This window comes from Xiphophorus hellerii, chromosome 24, assembly GCF_003331165.1.
Source record: "Xiphophorus hellerii strain 12219 chromosome 24, Xiphophorus_hellerii-4.1, whole genome shotgun sequence".
Taxonomy (NCBI): Eukaryota; Metazoa; Chordata; class Actinopteri; order Cyprinodontiformes; family Poeciliidae; genus Xiphophorus; species Xiphophorus hellerii.
Window position 1 is genome coordinate 8,191,345 of NC_045695.1, and position 13,964 is coordinate 8,205,308.

The window sequence follows — 13,964 nt, forward strand, 5'->3', positions numbered from 1 at the left end:
TGGATTTATGGTGGTTTTTAATATAGCTTTTTAGTTTGTTTGTAGCTTTGTAGATTATAATTTGAGTTTCCACTTTTATCTGTACCTAGATTTTCTTCACTTTTCTTTTGTTTATGCTGTATGAAATGGTAGCAGTTCATCATAAAATACCTGCTACCATTTTAAATGTCAATAAAAAGTTCTAAATTATTGTCTTATTCAGGAAATTAGAATATACGCCCTATTAAAAGTACCTTTAAGGAGGTATTAAACTTAGGATTATTATTAAGCCCAGATTTTTGTTTTTAAAAATTATTTTTCATTGGGGTGACACAATTTTCTTACTTTAAATGTCACGTTTTCAGTAATGTAATTGGAAAATCACTGTATTTAACAGTAGTAAAGGCTTTTACTTATTCATTAGTTTATAATTAAATCTATATGATGGGTTTCACTAGTGATGAAGTTCCTAAAATAAATTGACTGTTCAATAATATTCAAATTTATTGAATAAGTCTGTACTTGTATTTGATTTGTATGATGACATCCTGCAAATTTCAGTAAATTATAAAATTTTAGAGTAATTATTCAGATGTATTTGACATTGGTACTCTTCCTGTTTCCCTGGGGAGTGAATATAACTTAACACTCTTCAAAGTGGAAAAGAATAGAGCACTAACTAACTAACTAACTAACTAACTAACTATCTAACTAACTCAAATATACAGTTGGGTTTAAAATGATTTGAAGTATAATTCTGACTTATTTCAGCCAGCCTGCACAGTGAAAATGATGCTAATAGATATTTTAAAAAAATCTCCACTCTTGCATCTTGTGATCATAAATCTCCATAGCAACAACTCATTTTTGGGCTTATCATCTGAACGTAGTTACGCCCTGTAGCAATCAATAATGTAATAACAGCCAATGGCTTCATAATTTGCGCCATTTTAAACATATTAAAGCCAATAACATAATAACTGGCCAAAAATGTAATGAGGTTTTTGGGCCAATAATATAATCGCTTTCTGGCAATACGTTGTTATAGTAATAGGTTATTTGGGTAGTATGCTAAAATCCTTTGAAAACAAAATAACTGCAGCAGATAGTGTAATAATACATGAATAATGCTTCATTTCCTGAAAATAGAAGGTTTTACGGCAATTTGCGCATTTCAAAAAGGCTCGCTCTCTAATTACGGCTTAATTAGCAAATTTAAGAATTAATTTGATATGCAGATTCCTTATTTAGAGTATTGTTTCTTTTCTTACACATTTAACTTAATTACATCAAAAGACGAATATGTTTGTTAGTTAGAACAGTGTGTTAAAGAGCTTTAAAGTGTTATTTTCTCAAGAACATTATTAAATGATTCATAATATTGCAAACAGTATTAACTAAGAAAACCTTGAACGCTTTCACTATACAATATTTTACTGGCAAACACATCCAGCCTTAAGATTGTCCATATATGGGTGTGTCTTTTTTTTTTTCTTCTTTTTTCATCTTAACCTTTGACTTGACAACAACCAAATAAAACACAGTGAAGACCAATGTTTTTCTCCGATCACTGATTGTCATAATATAACATTAGGATTATTATTACGGTTGGCAGCCCCTGAGACAAAGGAAGAGAGGAACAATAGAAATTTATACAAAGACCGGAGCAGTTTGAGATGGCTGTCAAACCACATGCTTGAAGTCGAGGTGGTTTTCCGGTAAAAAGCCTGCACTTAGTGAGATTTGAACCACTCTCCCAAGTCTCTTCACCGCAGTTTTACTTCGTCGCTTCAAACGGGGAATAATGATGAGCAATTCCACGAAGCATCTCTCTCTCCGTCTCTGGCTACAAACAAACAGAATACAGGCCAAAGATAAGAGTAGCTGCCTTCCTTCTGAGTCTACCTAAGTTCATCAGGAGGGTCTTGGGTTTGTTTTGATCCCTGCAGGGCGCTATGGCGACGGCGTGCTTCCCCGCAGCCTCGATCTGGGATGATGTCCAGAGCGCAGCTTCAGCACCGGCACCAGCTCCCCTTTCTCACACCCTCCCACGCGGTTTCCACCCGCACACTTGCACCAGCCTACGCTTTTTTTCTGGTGCCCGCTGATGCGCGAGGCCGCCGCATCATTTCATGGAGCAAATCACGAGGCTCCAATTATTACTTCTTTTTTTTTTCTTTCTCTTTTTGCTTTCAGTTGCCGGGTTAAACGGGTGACTTTATTCCTCTGTTTTGAAGAAGCCTGAGCAGACGCTCCGGATTTCTGTGCACACACGTGTGCATGTGAGACTTGCTAGTGATTTAGTATGTGTGTGTGTGTGGGAAGGTGTGATGGCGCGTGTGCGCGAAGCATGAAGGAGGAGTGCGGGCGTATCGGTGGCTCACTGCAGTCGTTGAGGCTACCTCAGCATCATTACAGCAGAGTTCATAGGTCACACAGGTGTAGAAACATTAACGTTCAGACCTTTTAAGTGAAAAGCTACTGTAAGGTCGCCGACGGTGTTTGAGGCTCTGCGGGCTGCTTTTAATATCACTCCTGCAGCACAAGAAAGGCCTTTTTTTTTTTTTTACTTCTCCCCTCGATGAGACTTGGAGAGTGTCGGCTGTTTGCACTGCGAAACAGGATTATACCTAGAGCTGTGCTTGATTAAAAGTATTTTTTCTGTTTGTCTGCCCACGTATCGTAGAGGAAGAACAAAGCTCTGGAGCAGGTTGAGCATCAGCACCAAATCCCTGTCACAGCATTACTGAGCTACCAAATGTGAACAGAAATAATCCATATTGTTCTTCTGTTCAATTGCGTCGAACTCCCATGAGAGGCATCCGTAACGCTAGTTGGAGTTGTCCCACAGAAGTGTGATTTGCATTTTAATATAACCCTAATTATTACGACCTGACTAGAGCGGTCTCTCTACTTTGATTTGGACTCTATTGGTTGAATGGAAAATGAATTTGCTAATAGTGACATCCTGAAGGAAAACCTGTGAAAGGCTGCAAAAGTCAGTCAGAGGCTCCTTCAGATTAACTGGAAGGCTGACTGCTACTGGAGTACTTCCTGCCTTCATGAAATTTAATTTCCCTTTGGGATGGATAAATTATTTTTAAAAATAGTGACATGAACATTTGTTTTGTCAAATACTTAGCATTTTTCTTTTCTGTTTATACACATTTCTGTATTGACGCCATTTTTGAATAAATAAGGACTGTTCCATTGAATAAAGTGTATTTATAATGTTTTTTATGTCTTTCTTTGTTTTAAGACCTAAATATAGGATTGGAATTGGAAGCTGAATTTCAACTGGAATAGAGCTGGAAAATAAAAACAAAGGATCTTCAATTTAAAAATTAACAAAAAATTTCTCAGCATGAACAAAACAATGTAATAAAAAATATATGTTATTTTTGTTGTGCGTTTTGCGGTTCCAAATACATTTGTTTTCGCTGGAACGAGGGCCGAGATGGATTGGGAAGGTAGCTGACGAATGTTTGTATCATAGTTTATTTATGGCCTAGTCAAAGCCCAGACCTAAATCTAAATGTGGCATGAATCACAAAAAGTCCTATTTTGTGATTATCAAGTAAATAAATAAATTGTGAGAACTTCTTTTGTGTCCTGTTGCTTTGTGTGACGCGTTCAGAACACACACACGCACGCGAGTAATTAAACTCAGTCATTACCGATCAGAGCGTTGACACTGGGCAGGCCTGTCATATTTCCTCATAAGAGGAAATTAGCGGAATTGCGATGAGAGGGGATGCTGCTAATTGGGACACGGTGCTGAGGCTGCTCTGTGTCACGGAGTTAAGAGGTATTTAGACAGAGCAGCAGACCTCCTCACGCTACACTGATTCTAATTTATCTCTGCTTCCCTTTTCCCTCTTTCACATTAGCCAAGACCCGCCGTGTCATGCCTGCCATGTCGTGTCCTCTCCCTCTCTGTCTCGTGTCTAATCCATATCAGTCCACTTTGCATGCCTGCACCCAGATTTCCTTCCCATCTTCCCTCAGGTCAGCTCCTCTCATTCTTGCATTTATCTCCTCGTGGTGGTGGATCATCATGTTAGCCACTGGCCTCTGCTTTGACAGACTAATTGTGTTCGTCCGCCGGGATTTCGGTGAGGCCGACCCTTCGTACAACCACATCTGTCCGACTTTCAGATGTGTTTCCGAGATCGACAAGAACAAGAGTTCCGACCTTTGTCCTTCTTTGTCGTCCTCGTTTTTCCCGTCTGCCCCGACGACTTGGTGGGCGACGTGTTTGTGATGAAAGCGCCACCAACACCAAGCAGAAATAACAAGCTGGCAAATCAAACGCAGTTTTTTTTTTTCTTTAATCTTTTAAAATGAGAAAAAAAAATGCTTCTTTACAGAGAGACCAGAAGCTTCTGTTCCACTGGATTGACACAAAGTTGCTCTTGTGATCTTTTTACGTTCGGTATAAATATTTATGCTACCGGCTTTTGCGTAACGCTTTAGGTTCTGTTTTGAAAAATTTTTCCAACTTTTCTTTCTTTTCTGCGTGTTCTTCGTTCTCAGGGACGCTGCACGCGAGAGAACTGCAAATACCTCCACCCGCCAGCTCACCTGAAGACCCAGCTGGAGATCAACGGCCGGAACAACCTGATCCAGCAGAAGACGGCGGCCGCCATGTTGGCTCAGCAGATGCAGTTCATGATCCCCGGAACAACCATGCAGCCCGTGGTCAGTGCAGAAAAAAAATAATTTAAAAAGAAAGAATGACACACACCGACTCTGCTGTCAGGCTCAAAAGCCATTAGAAATATTGTTGCTCTAACGCTGGGAGCTGCTCTGCCAGGTGTGGATGTTTTCAACTGCATCTGTGTACACCCAGGCGTGACTAAAGCAGAACATGTCTGCTCAGCGAAATCTTTCCAGGATGCACAGAGGTTGAAAAAAAAAACAAAGCAACCTTTTTTCTCACTTTTCGCTCTTGCTGCGTCCTCTTTGAAACATACCCCTCTCCTTTACCCCTGCCGTCTTTCTACCCATCATCGATCCCCCCCACCTTTCCTCTCCTCTTCCTCAACCACAACTCTGTACAGCTGCACCTGATATTTTTCATTGAAGGACATTAAATCAGAATAAACTTTTAACTTTTTATAATATTTTGGCTAATTTATTGCTATTCCCCCACATGATTTTAAACAAGAAAGAAGTTCTTGTTTAAAATCGTGGTTGTTGTGAATTAGCTTGGAAAGTCACGGCATCAATATTAGTAATTAGCAAAATCTCGCTCATTATTCTGACATTTAGCAAACAGACATCATTTTTGACCTGCTTAATGTCAGACAGTAAAAAAAAACAACAAAGGGTTCGATCTACTTTTCTGTTGAGTAAATATCAGGTTCCAGGTGTCTCCTCGTCTCTTTTCTCTCTTTCTTCTCAACATTTCACATCTCATCATTCTTCAGTGCCTTGCATTTTACTCGAGAACGCTGCAAAGAGAAACCTCTGATCTCATCTCTGTCTTCAGCAGACGTTTCCGGTCAGCCAGGGCCTTGGATCCAGTGCGGGCTTGAGCTACACGCCTTACCTGACCCCGATGTCCCACAGCATGGGCCTGGTCCCCACAGACATCCTGCCCAGCACTCCCGTCATCGTCCCCGGCAGCCCACCCGTGTCAGTGACGGCCGGTTCCTCCTCCAACCAGAAACTCCTGCGTGCCGACAAACTGGAGGTGACCCGAACAAAATGTTTTTTGGTTTTTTTGTTGTTGCTAAACAAGTCGGTGCTTAAGTTAGTACGAACTCCAGCATCCTTGAGCATACGTTTCTTTGAATAATTTGACTTCTTCCAGAGCCACGATGCGAAAATGAGGAATGATAATTCACAGTGATCCAAACTGAAATTAACTCAAGTCAAAGTGGTAGTTGCTAAACAGTCGAACTGGGACGCTGAAACCAACTCCGAATGTCTCCATCTGCCCTCTTGGCAAACAACTCTGGAGAATAACTGGGATTGTGAAAGAATCCACAAGGAGGACTTTTTTTTTTTTTTTTTTTTCAGCACCATATTTATCAAGATAAGCAGTAATCTACCTAAGACCTGAAGGTGACGCGTGGGCGTGTGCCTGTATGTGTTTTTCAGCAGGAGTGCCATCACTTAGCAACTGAATGGAGCTGGCTTTAATTAAGCCGTATCCCTCTGAGACACGTGTGCACTCCTACACACAAGCCTACAACGCACGTTCATGTGTGTGCAACTTTTTTGCACAAAACACGTAGGCGTACTTTGTTATGTGTAAATACGAGTGTGTTTAAGGAAGAAGAACATTCATATATGTTATGATTGAAGCAGGTTTAGCAGCTCCGTTTGATTTAAGGAACTCTTTAAAACTTTTGATTCCGACTTGCTTCGGTTTTAGATGCCATTTGATGCTTTTGATTGTTTCATTCTTAACTTTTTTTTTAATGTATATAAAGAAACTGTTTTGCACAAGATGTCTCTTAGCAACTGGAATCTTATTATTTAAAACACAAAACTGATCTATTACTGGTCAGTGAACGCACCATGCTAACAAACAAACCTGAAAAAGTGGAATTGATTACAGAAGCAGAAAAATGGTTTAAAATTCAATGCAATAAATGTTAAAAATTATAGTAATAGTGACTTTTAATCGTCTTGTTTTCATTTCCCTGTAATGCCAGGTCTGCCGCGAGTTCCAGCGGGGCAACTGCGCCCGCGGCGAGACAGACTGCCGCTTTGCCCACCCGAGCGACAGCCCCATGATCGACACCAGCGACAACACGGTCACCGTGTGCATGGACTACATCAAGAGCCGCTGCTCCCGCGAGAAGTGCAAGTACTTCCACCCCCCAGCCCACCTGCAGGCCAAGATCAAGGCGGCCCAGCACCAGGCCAACCAGACGGCCGTGGCCGCACAAGCAGCAGCCACGGCTGCAGCCATGGTGAGAGCGCCGCCCTGCTGGCCACACACTTTTATCTCAGGCAGAGCAGGAAACGCACACTTTTGTCTTTTTAGTGATTCTTTCAATCAATACGCTTAGGTCTCCTTTTCTAGCTTTATAACTTTTTGTGATGCACTGTAAAACTTATTTGTTTTTCTGAAAGTTTTCACCATTTGAATTGCGAATAATCTCATCATTGCAAATAATCCTGACTTAGAAAGATTCCAAACACCTCTCGCTTACTATAACAGATCCCCCTCAACATGCAATGTGGAGCCCTGCTTTATTACTATCCTCTGCTGATTGATTCTAGTGGACTCTGGAGAACAATTCACCAACAATAGTCGTCCCGAAGAGGGGCAGCTGAATGCGACAAACAGGGTTTAGCGAGACCTAAACAGATCAGCGTTGACGCCGCAAGAACAATCTGTTATTATTTCACTGCAGCCTCCTTTTATTTCCCAATGCCCTTGGTTCACACGGAGACAATGCGTCAGCTCAACCCCCTCCATCCCACTTTGCTGCTTTCGGTGATAAGTGCGGCTCTCTGCAGATCGGTTGCAAATTGAATCAGGGGTGGATGTAGCATGACGTGGTGGGAGTTTTACTCTCCGTTAGGTTGAGTCATCCGCCGCCGATCGGGGGAGAAGGGAGAGGAGGATGTTAAAACTCTTGAGCACGGCGTACAGTTTTGTCCGTTCCCCGCCTTCCCCAAGGCATTGAGTGGCTTCTTTCGATTGGTCCGCTGGCTGCTGCACCTGCACACCTTGCACTGCGCCAGTGTGCTGACTGACTAATTTTCTTTTCCTCCGTGGCATGGGCATGCTTTACGCCTTGCGCACACTGCAGCTCTCATTGGCTGACTCCATCTCTGCTTGCTGTCCTTTTCTTTCCTTTATGAGCTGGTAGAAGACAGAAAAACGTACTTAAACACTTTAGTGGACCCTTTTAGCTTTACATTAACTCGCTCATTATAAAGTGGAAGAAAAGTGATACATGGTGTGTACTATTAGCGTATTAGGGCCATAGTAGGTGGAAAAAACGGAGTAGATTTCCGAAATTTTGAGATTAATCTCAAAAATGATGCAGAAAAAATCCTAAAAGCTTGAACATGTTCAACTTTTGGAAATTTTCTGAGCTTCAGAATGTAAACATTTTTGACTTTCAAATTCAGAAATTTCCCTGTTGTTTTCTGGAAAAATTCTAATAATCTCAAAATTTCTGTGTTTTTTCTGGGCAAATTTTTGACTTTCGGAGCTTAGATATAGAAAATTTATGAGATTTTTTTTAGGTTTTTGGCAGAAATTTACACCTCCTTTTTTCTGCCTACAATGACCCTTGTATGGCGCCATAGTGTGGCTAAAAAAACAACAACAAAATATTCCATACCTTTAGTGAAACACATTAGTGGCAGCGTCATGCTGCGGTTGTCTTGTGACGAGCCTGGAGGTTCGACTTCTCAGCAGAAGAACATCAGATCTTCAGTACATTTTTTTTTTTCCACATCTCAATGCAAATTAAAATCTGGAATGATTTCAGTCTCTAGATGTGCTTGATTGATGGAGGCTCCACAAAGTATTGTCTCCGGAAGGCAGAATATAATTGAAATCCTCAGTGTTTGGATTTTTTTTAATTCTAAAAAACGATGGAAATCGTCGTTTTTCTTCCACTTGGTGTCGATCACATAAAGGTCCGATAAAATGCGCTGAAGTTTGCGTGCGGCTGTAGCAATAAAAGAAAAGCGTGTTTCTGTTCCCCCTGCTTCGCAATTACAGTATACAGCTCTCGCACGCTTCAGTTTATCATCTTTATGACCCAATTCCCAAACTACCTTCAGCTGTTCCGATCTGCGCTAGAAGTGAAGAGGGTTAACCTCGGGACAAGTTGTCGAGTCAGCATCTTTAATCCAATTGTCTTTGAGCCCTCCTCTGCCTGAGCTGCGGCACTTTTATCGCAGCAGATCCATAAAACCTGCGCAGATGCGACGCTAAAAATAGGGAAAGATCAGTACCTCTAACTCCCAAACGTGTTCAGTAGATAATATTGCACTTCGACCGACGCAGTTGCAGTGAGTCGTGTCTTTTTTTGTTTTGTTTTGGTTTTTTTTTGTTTTTTTGCTGTGCCACGTTGTGTTGTTTGCCATGCTGTGATCTCCTTCCTCATTGCAAGTCAAGCGCAGCCATCTTTGCTTTTCATGTCACTTTTTAATTAATATACCATCTTTCATTTGAACTAACCAGTGTTTTTAAGTCTGTTAACACCGCAGCGCATCAGCAATGCATTGTTTGTTAATGACAAGAAACAGTTGCACAAGTGAGGGAAAAAAATCCACATACATCAAGCAAGAGGCTTGTGCATGGACCGTCATATTCATGTGTTTTGTTTTGTTTTTTTGGGGGGGGGGGTATTTTGCACAGCATTCAGGTAAATTAGTCAGCATTTATTCATATTAATGTCTAAATTTTTACCCCACGTAAGCATTTGGAATAAACAGAGCTCCACATTCTGTTATTAAACTCCAACTTGTGTCACTTTTTTCCAAACGTTGACCTGGTTTTTTTTTTTTTTTTTTTTGGTCAGAACTGCTACAGTTGTGCTAATCTCTGCCAAATTTGCACATGTGTCGATATCAAATAGATAAACAGCTGTGTTAGTCGTTGGAGTACATCTTAGGATCTAATATTATAGCTGCCTTTTTTTTTTTGCTTTTTTTTGCTTTTGTACTAATTAATAATGTAGCTATGTTTCTTTACAGTTAAATGAAAGCAATTTTTTTGTTTATGTGCATGCCTATTGTTTTGTATGTGGTATACTGGCATTCAGATTATTTTTGTTTTTGTTTTTTTCCTTCTCACCTATCCACAATGCAATGCTGTCCCCCATGATGCACCTCTGCTTGCTGTTACCTGTATGTTAATACGCTTGAATCCCATTGGCCCACTGCCATCATGTGCTCGCTGCCTGCTAATTAAAGACTCAGTCGACTGCCAAAGCAATGAAGCGACCCCTCGAGGCAACTGTAGACCTGGTACTTGGACCTTTCACCTTTTGCTTTGCATGTAGCTTCTTTAATTGTACTTGTAGCCACTCACAGAATTTAATTTGGCTCTTTTGTTGTTGTGAAACCCAGTAAGACACTTTTTTAATGTGTAGACCTTACCTGTGGTATTTCTAGATTGTTTTTTTTTTAGAAATAAACGTAAAGCTAAAATAATTTCAGCTTTCTATTATGTGTTTCCATTTCTTGCCGTTCTTTTCTCTTTTTTTTTGTGCCGTGCATAGAGAAAATTAACACTTTTGCAATAATTCTAGTGTCGATTTGAGTGAGTGTGGAGCTCAAATCTGTGCTTCTGTTTGCGTGTGTGTGTCAAGGCGTTCCCCCACGGCGTCCTCCAGCCGCTACCAAAGAGACCAGCGCTTGAGAAGAGCAACGGAGCCGGCTCTCTGTTCAACCCCAGTGTTTTGCACTACCAGCAGGCGCTGGCCAACGCACAGCTCCAGCAGCCCGCTTTCTTTCACACAGGTAAAGTCGTCCACTTCATGCACGCGGCATACAGCTGCAGACGGGTCTTAGCAATGTTATTAATCCTTTGTAGCTTTACAGCTGCTTTTTAGAAAAATATGTTGAATATGAATGTGTTGGTCAATTACATTAATTCTCCAATACGACATGTTGAAGAATGGAGCTGTAACATCACAGAATGTAAAAAAATAATGTTTTTTTGCAAAGCAGTATACATAATCTAACCCCTAGGGAACTTATGTTTTTAAGATTTAATTCATTGCAACTATAAATCTTTAAGCTTTCGTATAGGTTGGGTTTGTCCAAAACCTAGAAAGAAAAAAACACTCTCAGGAGATCTGAAAAGGTGTGAAAAGTTCTGGTAAAAACTATCTCAGTTTAATCCAGAACTGGACGGAAAGCTGTGCTTTTTACTCTGCATGATGCTGCCGTTTTGCTCACCCCTTTAGTTTTACTTTTCCTTCCCCTCGTTTGACCTGAAATTTCCATCTCTGCATTCCATTGAGATAACCCGCCCCTCGGTTAAGCAAGCCGACTCAGTTGCAGTGTTCAGTTGCCACGGGGATCCTGCAAAGTTTACTGTTAATTACTGCAGAAACAGAAAAGCAGAACAAGCTGAACCTAAGTGAACTTTGCACACGTTCATAGCTCCTTGCCCGATGTCAAACTCCGCGCCGCTCCTGTGTCCTCCAGCCTCGGTTTAGCTGCAGCTCCGCCCACTAATGCAAAGCTCCGAGCGAAGAATGCCACTGCTTGCTTTTGTTGACTGCTTCCATTATTAGCTGGCATCACGGCTATAACGGTAGCATCTGAGCTGACTGATGCTTTTTGTTTTTGTCTTGTCTAACTTTGTTGTTCTCCTCCTCCTCAATTAACCCATTTCTTCCCTTCTCTCTCTCTCTGTCGTTCTTTGCATAAACACAACAGGGTCAGTGTTGTGCATGACCCCTGCTAGCAGTCTTGGTAGGTTCTGACGCTGCTCTCTTTCTCTCTCACACACACACACCCCGACACGCACACAAGCATTTAGGCTGATCCAGGGGGGGATGTCTGCAGCCCTTACAGGTGTGACAAAAAGTCCCTTAAGATATTTTCTGAAACATTTATGGATACTTATTGAAGCTAAGTTGGCATCACCTGAAGGAGCTGCAGCTCAAAGTTATTTTTTCCCCACCGACTGACTCGTTGTTTTTCACTGTTTTTGTTTACTATTAAAGTGCTGACTCCTGAGCTCTAATATGGCTTCCGTTTGGCCGTGCCGTGTTAACCAGGAAATTTAAATCAGTTTCCCAGAGAAATTCCACAGAACTGGAAACGCAGTCATCAAAGTGAAGTTATAGCGCCTTGCAAAAGTATTCACACCTCTAGAGCGTCGGAGTTAAGCCCTAATGTGGGTTGGTCTAGCATTAAATCCCAATTTGCTGTTGGAATGTGATGAAATGTGAAAAAGTTGAAGGGTCGTGAATGTTAAATGCAAGGTGCTGACTATAAATAAAAACTTTTACCATGTTTTGACAGAATTGCATATTCTTGGCAGTAGGCATGTGGCGTCTCCCTGCTGTTCATTTACTCAGGCCAACTGGTTTAAATTTGCATCAAAATATACGTCTTGTTGTTAACTTCTCTGGGAAAGACATAAAACTGATTTTTCCATATAAATTTCCTTACTTGTGATTGTAATCAGCTTCTCTCCTCTTGTTTTTGTTTGTTTGTTTTTTTATCCTCCCATGCTGTCATTTTCTTCCTCTCTTTCTTTCTGTCCTCCTGGCTTTGCATTGTGAATGGTTGCATGCCATCTGCTGGTGTAACCCTAACGATGGCTCGCTGGCTCTCTCTCTTTCTCTCTCTCTCTCTCACCACATCCGCCACCGCCATCGACAAAACGTTGCCGTCGATACGCGCCACGACTGTTGCCATGGTTGCCATAATGCTCCACCTACCTGTTCATTGCTATCCCTTCCTTCCACATCCTCCCCTCCTTCCTCCCCCTTCCTCCTCAAAAACAAAGTCCCAATGATGTACAGTGCTACGCCTGCTACTGTCTCTGCAGCAACAACTCCTGCCACAAGTGTCCCCTACGCAGCAACAGCACCAGCCAATCAGGTTTGCTCCTTTTAAAGCTTTCTTTCATCAGTCCCCGGAGCTCTGAATAAGTACTGCCTCCTGATAGTGAGCTGCAACAAAACCTGCAGCTTTAGCCATACTCCAGTCATCCATGTGGCTGCACAGGGTGAAAGCCGGTGAGTGGGTGTTTTCCACACGGTTTAAAGCAGAGGGACGCTACCTCTTTTTTCCGGTAAAGTCCACAGCGCGATCCTAATAAAAAGCACTTCTTCAGAGCTCCCACATTTGCAAGTAGTACTTGTGTTATGTTGCACCACTTCCTGGTTTTGTTTTGCATGTTTTATTTTCTACTTTTCTTGTTGTCTGAAACGATAAGGCCTCTCCATCCGCAGCTGGGACGTCATGTGTACCGCTTGTGTGCGACGCAGACACAGACATTCAAGCGAACGCGCACAAAAACATTCCTGCGGCTCGCTTTTAGTAGTAGCCACAGTTGAAATAAGATATTTCTATAAATCGTATCTAAATGTCTGGTTCCACTTTTGATTAAATAGAATTATTAGATTAAAATTAGTTCCAATCGATTGACTAGTAATGTCCGCTTAGACCTTCTTCCGCTGGTCATCTTTAAGCAGAGGCAGCTGATACAGAAACAAAGATGGCGGGGACATACGAGAATGGGAATGAGAAATGGTACAAACAGAGTTCGTTGTGGGTTGCAAATTGCACATTATGTGGTTCTGTTCTGAAATATAAACACTCGACACACTCCTTCACCTTAATTGCGCTTACTTATGTGCTACAAACGAGGATGAACTGATAGAAAAGCGACGGACAAAACAGAAAAATTGTAACATGGTGGAAAAAAAATATGACACTAATAAATAATGTTAATTTTGAGGGCTATTGTCAGTGTAATAACTCACAATAGTTATTACTCAATATTGTGAGTAATAACTCACTCACAACGTTGTGAGTGAGTTATTACTCACTCACAACAGACGGTACTTCTGTATGTATACGTCTCTGTTTAAGGGGAATTAAGTGTTTCACGTATTCTCTTCATCTTTTATTTTAATATTCAGCAACTTAAGAGGTTCCTGTTTCTCTTTTTAAATGGGAGCGTCTCAATTAATTGTCAGTCGATAGATAAGCTCAATCAATTTTAGATTAACTCATTACACTTCTTCTTTGTTTTTCCTGAATGTAAGGTTCAGGAGAAACCTGAACCTTGCAGGTTTTTCCTGAACCTTACAAAAAAACTTAAATCTCATGATTTATGTTTTCTCATAAATCATGAAAAAACAGTTTCACGGAAAATATAACCAGAGAAGCCTTCTGAACAATGGCCTCTGATCAAACGTCGGCTCTCCTGAAAGACGAACAGCTCCGACCGCTGAAGCACGTGCAGCCCCATTTTTAAACCTGGAAATTTCAGGAACGGTGGCAGCGCCCCAGCCTCGCTCACA

General features: G+C 41.4%; 1 protein-coding gene across 12 annotated transcripts in view; it reads left to right on the forward strand.

The window, feature by feature from the left end:
• The window catches only part of LOC116716075 (muscleblind-like splicing regulator 2), a 44,712-nt gene that overhangs the window by 24,471 nt on the left and 6,277 nt on the right, over window positions 1-13,964 (forward strand). For 2 of the 12 annotated variants that reach the window (XM_032556843.1, XM_032556842.1), the window contains exons 3-8: window positions 4,516-4,680; window positions 5,474-5,677; window positions 6,648-6,908; window positions 9,883-9,936; window positions 10,281-10,431; window positions 11,359-11,394. In XM_032556843.1, coding sequence (XP_032412734.1) covers window positions 4,516-4,680; window positions 5,474-5,677; window positions 6,648-6,908; window positions 9,883-9,936; window positions 10,281-10,431; window positions 11,359-11,394 — 871 coding nt within the window. Of the gene's footprint in view, window positions 1-4,515; window positions 4,681-5,473; window positions 5,678-6,647; window positions 6,909-9,882; window positions 9,937-10,280; window positions 10,432-11,358; window positions 11,395-12,439; window positions 12,535-13,964 lie in introns of all 12 variants that reach the window. The other 10 variants (XM_032556845.1, XM_032556849.1, XM_032556847.1 and 7 more) reach the window with 10 other exon arrangements.